The sequence below is a fragment of the Empidonax traillii genome, unplaced genomic scaffold, assembly GCF_003031625.1.
Source record: "Empidonax traillii isolate 1590-97213 ecotype Southwest subspecies unplaced genomic scaffold, ASM303162v1 scaffold1247:size388203, whole genome shotgun sequence".
Lineage (NCBI taxonomy): Eukaryota > Metazoa > Chordata > Aves > Passeriformes > Tyrannidae > Empidonax > Empidonax traillii.
In genome coordinates this window covers 215114-226058 of record NW_020956440.1, presented here as the reverse complement: position 1 = coordinate 226058, position 10945 = coordinate 215114, and the positions used below count along the sequence as shown (strand labels likewise).

The following is a 10945-nucleotide window of genomic DNA, read 5'->3' as shown; positions in this document are numbered from 1 at the left end:
AATTAAAGAGCTGTGTGGGCAACGTGGAGCTGTTACGAGAGACTTCCTTGTGGGAGAGGAAGGGTCTCCACACATGGGTTGTGAGGGCATCAGTAACAAGGCTCCTGAAGGGAAGCAGGCTGGGTTCTGATGGAATTGGTTATTTAAGGCAGTAATTCTTCATGAGTTCGTAAAACAAAGCTCTGCCAGCATTCCAGGTGCTGCAGGTTTCCGTAGGTGTGTCTTCTGCTGTGGGTAAATCACCACCTTTTCCCCCTTGCCAGCCTGGAGGAGGCATTTGCTGATCCTTTTGCTGCTTCTGATGCTCTTCATCCTCCAGCTGCCCCGCGTGCCCCCCAGGTCCCACCGACCCCGCTCCATGCTGATGTTCCACGTCATGCAGCAAAGTCCCAAGGAGGCTTTCATGCTTCCCACGAGGATAAACCATTACTGGCCCTCTGACTGAGTTCTTTCTCTCTTGGCAGACCTGGAGAACTTCAAGACCAGGACGAGGAGCACGGTGTCCGTGCGCCAGGGCCAGGGCATGGTGCTGCTGTGCGGGCCCCCGCCCCACTCGGGAGGTAAAGCACTTTCCTTCTCCTTCCTATCAGGGGTGTTTGCAAACTTCTGCTCTGCGTTGTTTTGTGTGCTCTAGTGCATTTATTCATGTGCTGTTACAACTTTTGCTGCGCTTAAAATCTCAGGCACGGTTTGCCCTCGTTGGAGGGGTTTAAAAAGCTCTTGGGGGCTTGGTTTAGTGGTAGGTTTGGCAGGGCTGGGTTAATGGTTGGACTCAAGTGATCTTAAAGGTGTAAATGATTCCATGATTCTGTGTAGCAAGTGCTCTGGTGCTGTTTGCCTCACAGAATGTGCTACAAACGTTTAGAAAATTCAGGCCAATTCTTTCGGCTTAGCACAAATCCCTTTTAAATGTGCCAGTCCGGTGTTTGTGGGGGATGTCCTGAACACGTGTGCTGTACTGTGACATTTATAGAGGAAAAAATGTGTTGGAGGGGGAGTCATTCCATCATCAGCTCCTGCAGGATGCCATCTCAGGCGTGGCCAGTGTGTGTGCCCGACAGGCACCACGTGTTGTGCCAGCAACCACCACGAGCAACAACCAGCCCTCGCAGCTGCCTCTTCCGTCAGGGGGGTCGTTTGTTCCATCAAAAAAAGTGGTCATCATTCCATGGGTCTGTGTCCCTTTTTAAAGAAATTTGCCATCCTGCTTTGAAATCTGTCTGTGCTCATCAGCAGAGCAGGATGGAGATTGCCCAGTGGACCATTTGCTGTTGGGCTGAGCTGATTGCTCAGACAGGAGGGGACAGGGGCTTAAGGAGCTGCTTTGCTCACATCTGACCAGCTGACAGACCTACCCATGGATCCTGTTCAGCCAGGGCCCTTTCCCAGTGAGCTCCTGGGGACACCCATGGCCATGTGGTGCTGCATCCCATTTCTCCACAGGCAGGGTGGCTCCTGTGTCCTAGAGGGACAACACAGAGATGAGGCAGGATTTGTGCACGTTTGCCTTTGTCTCTGCAGTTGCTGAGAGGTTTCTGTTGTGCCGTGAGAAATCTTTGCAGCCTGAGCACCTTGTGTGGGGATGTGGTGGCTGGTGATGGTGTGAGCAGCCAGGAGGGAATTGTTGATCGGGTGATTCAGGAGAAAGTTCTGGGCTGGGTTTATTTCCTGATGACACAACATGAATTCCAGAAAGGTGCTGGTATTATTTCCAGTTGGGGCTCAGTATGTGGGCATGTCTTGCACTGACCAGGAGGTGAGGGCATTTGTGGTGCTCAGAGAGGCAGAAAACTCGAGGGTGATTATTTCCCTCAGTCATTTGGGTGAGAGATGACTTCCCACATGACCACCATTCATGACCTGCTCTGTTGCAGCTAGCAAGTTATCTCTAATTGTAGCCAGATCCACAATTAGTCTAAACTGATGCTATTAAGTTTTGTCACTGAGCTGGGCTGGAGTTGTGCCAGTTGTTGTTTTTTTGGTTTGCACAGAAAGTATTTCATGGAAACTCAAACCAGGTCCGGTTAATTCAAACCAAGACCCTTGTTCTGTGGGAATTTGTCTGCTCTGTGGCAATATTTCCTTTTATTTTTCCTTCCTGCTGAGGTTAGAAACGAGGATGGGTTTTAAAAGTCACAGCTGCTCATCTGCCAGTGTAACCAGAGCTCTTGGGTCTGTGCAGTCACTGCACAATTACCACAAGCAGCCCCTGTTCTCTCTCTGGGCACAGGGAGGTTCATCAGAGAGTATCAGGTGTCCCTGGAAGCAGCTGCTGATCGGAAAACCGCCGTGTTCCATGGGCAGCTCCATCCCCTGGGGCCCCGGCAGTGTTTGCAAAGCAGAGCTGTAGAGATCAGTTCCTTCCAGTCCCCTGATATAACATTGCAAGTATTTCATGTTGTAGTGCAACAGGAAAAAAAAAAAAAAACTTTCAGCCCGGGGAGTGAAAAATAATCCCTCTCGTTGAAAGGGCGAGTTAAGATAGACAAAATGCAATTACTTATTTCAGAACTTGATTAGGGCAGCAGCCTGACTTCATCATCCTTGCAGAAAGGGCCTGCTGATGTTAATGACCAATGCTGAAGCATAGGACTGTCTGGGGAAAAAAAAAAAAACAAACAACACTTTTGTAATATTATTGTTATTTTTTACTGTAGTTTCATGCTTGCATTGAAAATGAAATCTTAAAAAAATATTTTAAAAAGCAAACTGGTTCAGTGTGAGAATTGCTGTTGCTTCACTGGTGAGAGTGTTCACTGGAATAGTAGAAACCTGGAAAAAAAAACCATCCTGGCTGAGCACAAAGCTGAGGCTATTCTTTTGGGTGTCAGGATTTGTGTGTGATGGGAGAAACTTCCAAAGTGTCTGAGGAGGGCCAGGATCTCCCATTTTGAGGTGGGTCAAGTGACAATGCTTAGAGCCCCCCTGGGGAAATTTGGTTGAAAACAAGTAGTAAATGAGAAGGGAATAACTTCCTCTCATCCCTTGGTTGCCTTGGTCTTAAAAAAATTGTGGATTTTATTAAAAAGATGCTACATCCAGACCTTGAACCTTTCCACTGCAGCTCACCATAAGACTTTGCTGCCTGGAAATACTCCTTTCTAAGGAGCTGGCAGCTAAAAGTGAAGTTCTGTTGCCCTACATGCAGTAGTTGTTGAGGGTTCTTTTGTGCTTTTAATTCTTTAATGATGCCCAAAAAAGAGCGTCCTATTGTTCAAATGTTACAAGAAATTCATCCTGAGAACGACTCTAAATGATGAACAAGTATTTTCCTCAGCAGGGACAAACAGGCTGCATGTGGCTTGCACAGAACAATTTGGGCATCTCCGTCTATTGTCCTAATTTTTAGTGTAATATGAGTTGGAGATTCAGCATCTGAATCTCTGCTTCCCTCCCAGTCCCCCAAGTTAGAAGTTTCAGTTCTTTTCCTTTCCTTTTTTTTTTTTTTTTTTTGCCTTTGTTGCACTAAAGGACTTGCAGAAACCTACCTGGGCTGGTGCCGTTTTTTCTGAGATAATTACCCTGCATGGAAAGGGTGTTCCCTCATTACTTCCACTGTTCCTTTAATCAAAAGCCTGATGATGGTTGTGTGTCAACCATTCTACCTGCGAAGCTCAACAGAAGAAATAATTTGAGAGTAAATATTGCTCTGGGAACGTGGAACTGGGGGCCTGTGTAACAAAAAAACAGGTTTCTTGTTGAGATAAACTTGATTGAAACAAACAAACAAACAAAAAAGCTCAGGGAAAACCAAAGCAAACACTCCCTTGTGTTTCTCAGGGCTCTGAATTGTGTTCCAAAGGGGAGATAGGCCTGGGAAAAGTATTTGGAGGTCACTGTCCTTTTTTAACTTTTATCTCCAAATATTAAGACAAAATATTCTTTTGTGCCAAATAGTTCTTTTCATTGAAGTTTGTGGGAACTGAGTAATTTAGCTGCCACTTTTACTAGATTTATTTGATAGCCAGGGCAGGGTTGTTAATATTTTAACAACTGCAGTTTTCAAATTCCTCCTAACATCCCTGGCATTTCGTTGTGAGTCTGGAGACTAAAAAAAAAAAAATGCAGTCCTGGAAAGTATTTTCTTCCCACTTGACAGGCTGGTAGCACACCCATCCTCGTGCAGAAACAAATGAGTCTGTAAATCCTTCCCCCTCCCTTCTTTGGGAAGATAAATGAACTTGTCTTGTAGGATTTCTTTCGCTCCCCCCCCACACCCTGCGGATTCCTCTTGGTTCATCTTTGGAAGATCTATACACGATGTTCTCACGACATTTGCCTTCCAGCCCTCGTGGGAAAACCCTATGGAGATGGAGATCTGAGAGTGCTGGGAGAAACGGTGAATGTACACAGAGAACTGGCAAAAATGAGCTCTCAGTTACTTGATTATTTGAGTTCTCTTTGCATTCCCCAGAGGTGTGTCCTGCTCTGGGATCTCTCTGTCCTACCACCACTCCCCCCATCTGGAGCATATTTATTCTCACTCCTAGTTTATCTCCGTAATCTGGGCAAGGAATAAATCAGCTGATTGCTTTTTTTTTTTTAGATAACAAAGTGCTTAGATGTGCAGATGGAAACATGCTGATACTTTTACAAGACGTGTCTTCTCCTCCCTACTTGTGAAGCTCCTGGTGACCCTGGGAGTGAAGCTCCCCAGCATGATTTCTCTCCCTGAACCTCAGTTCCCTGCACACCTTGCTGTGGAGTCAGACAACCTTCCTGGGCATCTTGGAGCTGTGTCTCCTTGAAGGGAGCAAAGGCAGGATTTAAGGAAGATCAGTTTGCTGTCTCTCTGCAGAGCCCATGTTCTCAATGCACTTGGGAAATTCCATCTTCCCAAAGAGGAGGAGATTCATTAAAGCTCAGTTGTTCCCATAACTCTTTCCTATCTGATGCCATTACTCCTGTTGGAAACACAGCCATGGAGTCCTTGTCTGTGAGCTGAAATGTTGACAGAGAATTATTCTCACATCTTTTCACCTAATGGATGTGTTCAGGTTTTCTCATTCTCTTCTACCTTTTTTTTCCCCCCTCTTGATATCTGGGAGAACTTTTAGTTCTGTTGCACAGCTTAATCAAGTAGAACTAACTAAATTTTAGCATTTGACAGCAGAGATGGCAATTCTGATTCCATCTCAATCTCAGCCTTTCATGCTGTATGGTAGGTAGTGAAGTGTGGACACCAGACATGTTTTCAGAAAGCACTTTACTGATTACAGTGACGCCGAAACCACTTCTGGGCTCTGCAGAGAAATGAGCAGTGTGTGTTTACTTGTCTGGTCACTTTTTCACTGCTTTCATTATTATTTCTTTTCAAGTGATGATGGACTCTTCATGGGCTGGAAACAGTGGGAATGTTTTGGCTCTGAGTGTGGCTGATGGCCTTCAGTGTGATGAATGGTTTGGGGGGGTTGCCTTGGAAAGAATCTCTCACCCAAATCACATCTCATATTCCCTGGTGTTTACACAATGCAAGGACGAGGGGAGAGGAACCTGGGAAGGCTAATTGCAGCAGTGCAGAAGGAAAAAGGCAATTATTAGGCATTTTTGCACCATCAGAGGGTCAGTGTGTGGGGCTTTCACCCCCTGAGCAGTGCTGCTTGGCAGGGAGTGGTTCCTTCATTGCTGTCAGGTATTTGTGCCCCTTTCCTCCCCATCCTGTAGCACCAGTTCTGCAGTTATTTCTCCTCCTTCTCTGAAAACTGTCATATTGCCTTTTCTCTTGTCACTTATGAAGAATTAATACATGATTAATAAATGATCAGAGCCGTTGTTGTAACAATGGGAAGGAACGTTTGTAATTCTCTCTGTCGGAGTCCTCACAGTCCCCACCAACAAAGTCTGGGGGAAAACTTTGGAAAACACTCAGCCTTGAAAGAGGTGATGGAAAGGGAAGGAATAACCAGAAATGGCTCATGGCCAAAGAGGCCAAGGTTGTTCCCACCTAATGTCTCCCTGATAACAGGGGCTCATTTCCTTCTGTCTCAGCACTGATGCCTCTGTGTGGATCCATCTCTTCTTTGCTGCTGCTGAATTCAGGGTGGCTTTGGGCAAGAGCCTTGAGGAGCATCTTCCCCTCGGTGTTAAATATCAGATTCTCAGTGGCATATCTTTCATTTGTGGCATGATTTGTGGAATTACAGAATATCCTGAGCTGTAAGTGACCCCCAAGGATCATCAAGCCCAACTGCTAATTGGAAGGTTTCCATTCCCACTTCAGAGGAATGGAAGGTTGAATCCTACTAATCCTGTTAGTTATTTGTTGGGATAAGAATGCTTCTCCTGGTGTATTCCTTACATCCTGGAGCATTTTCTACAGTAACCTTAATATTCAGCTTTATTTTCCTGCTGCTTCCGTCAGTGTGGGATGCCCAGAGCTTTTTAGAAATGTGCTTTCTCCACAACCTGTATGCCCAGGATGGGGCAGGTGCCTCTTGCCAAGCAGATTCCTGAAGGGCTGAGCTACCCCTGCCCTCTCCTTGTTAAGGGACTCAGAGTTTCTCCTCTCCCTCTCCTGTCTTAATGTCTTGTAAGCCTTTGCTGCTTGGTCAGATTTGGTTCCAATTAGTGAGAAGCTAATTTAGAGAGGAGTATCTCACAGCTGGGTGGGCACCATGCTTCTAAAAGCTCCATTTCTCTAGGAAACCAAGCAAAAAATCTGCTAGGCTGGTCGTAAGTTGGTTCAGCTCTTTGTCAAAGTGCTGCATGGTCATTGAGCAGCCTGTCATGGATCACTCCAGAGGCTGGAGTGAAAACATGAGCAGGTAAACTGGCTGGGAAAAGAAAAGAGGAAGGAAATCAGAGAAATAGTTTGCATTAGGACGAGTCAGTGATGCATTTGGTATGTTTGACCGTGGCAGTGGGGTCGGTGTTGGTAGATGTGAATGAACCAGGAGTTGTGGCTGGATCAGCTGTGTTATTCATGGGTGGTTCTGCCTGCAGGATGCAGGGAATGATGGAGGGAAGGCCCAATTTCCAAACAAGCAGGAAAATGCCACAGCAAGGTGTTGTTCCCATGAGTTGGGGCTCTACAGCTCACAGGTGTCTTTCCTGGAATGGGAACATGGGAAGTTAAAACAGGATTTACTTGATGTGGTGGCTCATTGGAGGGGGATGCTGGTGAGATGTGTGGGAGATGGAGAAGACCACGAGGAGAGCAAACAGTGGAACAACAAAAACATCTGAATTAATCAGTTTTTCCTCTTAATAGTGGCTGTCACTCACGTGTCCTCAGACAGCAGGAAAATCCCCAAGTCCAAAGAAAGAAGTGTCAACATTTGACAGCCCCAAATTCACCCAAGAGCAGTTACAGAGTAGGTGAGTCAGACATGGAGCTGCAGGAGAGCGTTATCCGTCTGTGTCTGGTTCCGTGGGGGGAGGATTATTACAGTTCAGCAAAAATGGGCTTCATTAAACTTAAAATCAGGCATATGAAACTCTCATTTAAATAAAAAGTGATTGAGAGTTGTAACTTCCATTTAAAGTGCATCTCCCATCATTTATTTTTTATGCTGTGCCACAGTCACTGTTTAAATTATTTAAAGCAAGAAGTAAAAAGCTGCTCAGGAGATAGAAATGGATTAGATTAAAATTAATCTGACATAATCCTTTCTCTAAAACTGCTGAATCAGTTTGTGCACAAGTTTATCAACATATTTGAGGATGAGGGATAAGGATAAATTCTCCTCTAATTTGGGAGTGCTTTGGCTTGATGTTTCTGACAGCACAGAGAACAAGCAGCGCTGCTTTAATTGAGAGATTTATGAAATTACAAACATTTCTAACGGCACAAATGCCAAGCTCGTTATAGATGCACACTAATTTAAGCACCTGAGTTGGTGTGTGTAATCTGCCTCACTTCAGCAGGGAAGAATTTGAGTTGCAAAACAAGGTCAGAGGCAAGAACAGACGTTGGCACAGGAGTCTGGACCCACATTTTTCAGCTGGCATATGTGATTTATCACCTTCAGTGGTGGCATCACCTGCCATTAGATGTTGATGCCCCATCTGGGTGTCATGGACAGGGGAGGATGGCTGGGGTCTGGAACACAGAGAACTCTCCAGTAAAGACCTTGGAAATACCAAAAGAATAAGGAACACGACATTAATGGATTTTTTATTTATCAGTGACAGCTCGTGACATCTTTAAAAAGAAATCGTCAATGAGCCAGTCGTGTGGTTCATTCCCCTGCTCAACTGCAGGCAGCACTAAATGAAGATTGAAATGGGATTGAAAGGGGGTAGAGCAGGCAGGGTTTGGCTGTAGATGAGTGAAATCTGCCGTCTGACAGAACCCAGTCAATAGGCATTTACTGACAGTGTAACATCTTGTGATCTCTTTATAAAATAAAGTAGAGATCAGAGTCTTGCTCCCAGGCTCTGCTAACTTGGTGCAACCACCCTTTCCCTCCAAACCCAGCTCTGGCTGCTCTCTGCAGAGCTGTCAGAAGCAGCCAGGGCTGCTGATCTGCTCTCACAGCAGAACGTTGATTATGATGGGTGTATTTCCACTTTTGCACTCAATTTTGGGTCTCCAGACCCCTGGATGCACGTGCTGTGTTGTTGAAGTCAGCAGTCCCGGATGAGTGAGCCCCCATTCCTGTGAGGCTGATGTTCTGTTGTTGGAAAACCCATGGGGGTGTTGGTTTGGGCATTTGCTGTTCCCTCACACAGCTGGAATGTCTAAATACGTGACCACGATTTGTTTAACTGAGATGCTAAATGTGCAACCCTGATGATGTTTTCAGCTGGTAGATATCAAAACACTGTTTATCTATCAAAACACTGTTTATCTATCAAATATGTGAAGAGAAGGTGCCACAGCAGTGCCCTAAAGGACAAACCCCCCACGCTGTTTGGGCAGATATTTCAGCCTTGGAGTTGATCATAATATTAATTCACTGCAGGAAGAAAATTCTCTGCAACCAAGTTTGTTTTTTCTTTTTTCTTTTTTAAGGTTTGATCTAATCTCTCATAGCTCCAGTAAGAGGCTGATCAAAGGTAGTGAAAGCTGGTATTAAAGGATTAGCTGGGTCACATTGAAATATGTTTTAAAACAAGCCCAGGGACCTTTAGCTTTACTGAAGCAAGTGCACACAAAAAAAGATTTTTAGGCTAACTCTGTCTGACTTTAAACAGAAAACAAACTGCTGGATTAAATCTGTGAGTCATTCCTTCAGGTGGTGTGTGGAGCACTTTATGTAACACAAGCCTGGAGAGCATCAGCAAGCACTGACTCCCTCACAGCAAAACTGCAGTGCAGAATTAAAAATCACTGTAAGCTTCATGTGTGCATGTGCTCACTTACAGTGTATTTATTCTCAGTTGATGTTTGCCCATAATTAGAAGCTTCAGTCCAGCCCCTTTTTATCTTTTTTCTTTTTTTTTTTCTGTCTCCTCTCTCCCCTCTTTCCATTTGCTGCTGACAGGATCTGCCATGGAGATATTTATCTCTGGCTGTCAGGTGGAGATGAGTGTTTCTTAGGGAGGATGTTGATGCCACTCTCTGGGCCATAGCAAGCTGGTATTCTTTTTATGAGTACTGGAATTTCCTCATTAAAATGAACTTACAAGCAGAGAGAGCATCACAGAGATCTGTACATTGCTCAGTGGGAAAAGCTGTGAACCCATCTGGGCTTGAATCAGTGCCACAGGACAGCAAGGGGTGCATCTCCTGGCTTCATGAGTAGGGTATTGGGTGATTAGTAGGAATGAAGGTTGCAGCAAATCTATAGCTGTTCACCCACTTGTGGGTGCTTTCTGTGTTGTTGGTCTTTTTAAAGGTTGGTTTGATGGGGTCAGGGGGCACATTATGTTGAGCGCTCATAAGGTTTCCCTGAAATCTTGATTTCACCATAAATCAGTTGCCTTTAATGTCTGTGGGACCTCCTCTATGCCAGAGGTGATGGTGTTTTGCTCCAGAATTGTTCAGTTCATAATTGAAAGCCCCATCCCTGGAAGTGTCCAAGGCCAGGTTGGACAGGGCTTGGAGCAACCTGGAATAGTGGGAGGTGTCTCTACCCATGGCAAGGGGTGGGACTGGATATCTTCAAGATTCCTTCCAAACCAACCCATTCCATAATCCCCTTCCTCAGTGGATCACTGTCTCTCTTGGCAGGCCCCAACATCCCAACTTTTCAGGTGCCTGCAGCATCATCCTTGGTTGGTGCAGTTCCAGGTTGGATCTCCCTGGAGAAGGGGCATGGCTGGGTGGACTGACCCTTCCCAAGAGCTTTGTCCAAGAGCAGCTGGCTTGAGCCTAACTCCAAAAATTTAAGTTTAAACCAGAGGTGAGGGAAATTAAGTGGCATCAAGTCTAATCCTGGGCAAGGTTCACTGGTTCCAGTAAACACCAAACCTGGTTCAGAGGGTACCAAGCCCTTCTGACAAATACAGGTCGGATTTGTTGGGGGGTTTTCTTTTCAGGCAGGACTGGGCTGAGCTGTAAATTCCTGTAAGACAGTTTACTAAGTTTTTTCAGATAAAAACCCTAATAGTTTCCTCCAAAGGCTGGCCCTAAAGCAGCGAGGGGGTGGGAGGGCCTCTGCTGCCCGGCAGATGTTGTCGAAATAGCTTTGTGTGTTTAACTGCAGGAAACACAACAGCCCAGGACTCAGTCTCACAGCATCTTCTCTTCAGTCACAGATAAAGACTGCTGTGGATTTCTCTCCCTGAGGGAACTTTAGGTGGAGTTTTGTCAGAATCCCCGATGCCACGGGGCAATAGTCGTTAACGCTGCGGCGCTGCGGCATCGACGGGGGCTGGAGGCTGCTCCTCAGGGATAAGCTAGGTCAGCTGTGTACAGCCAGCAAATATTTAACTGTTCTGGACATACCCAGAATGGAGATGCAGCAGATACAGGTGATTATTGATCAGGCTTCAGGTAATGAAGACCTCTTGCCCTTTTAATTCCCCCTGGGGGAAGCTCTACACCGTGGGCAAGCAT

At 45.6% G+C, this 10945-nt stretch overlaps 1 protein-coding gene across 1 annotated transcript in view; it reads left to right on the top strand.

Annotated features, from left to right (window-relative positions):
- Positions 1 to 10945, top strand: part of CNTN4 (contactin 4) — a 235360-nt gene that overhangs the window by 152978 nt on the left and 71437 nt on the right. Inside the window, 1 exon segment of the mRNA XM_027906109.1 lies at positions 465 to 560. Within this exon segment, the coding sequence (XP_027761910.1) occupies positions 465 to 560 (96 nt within the window).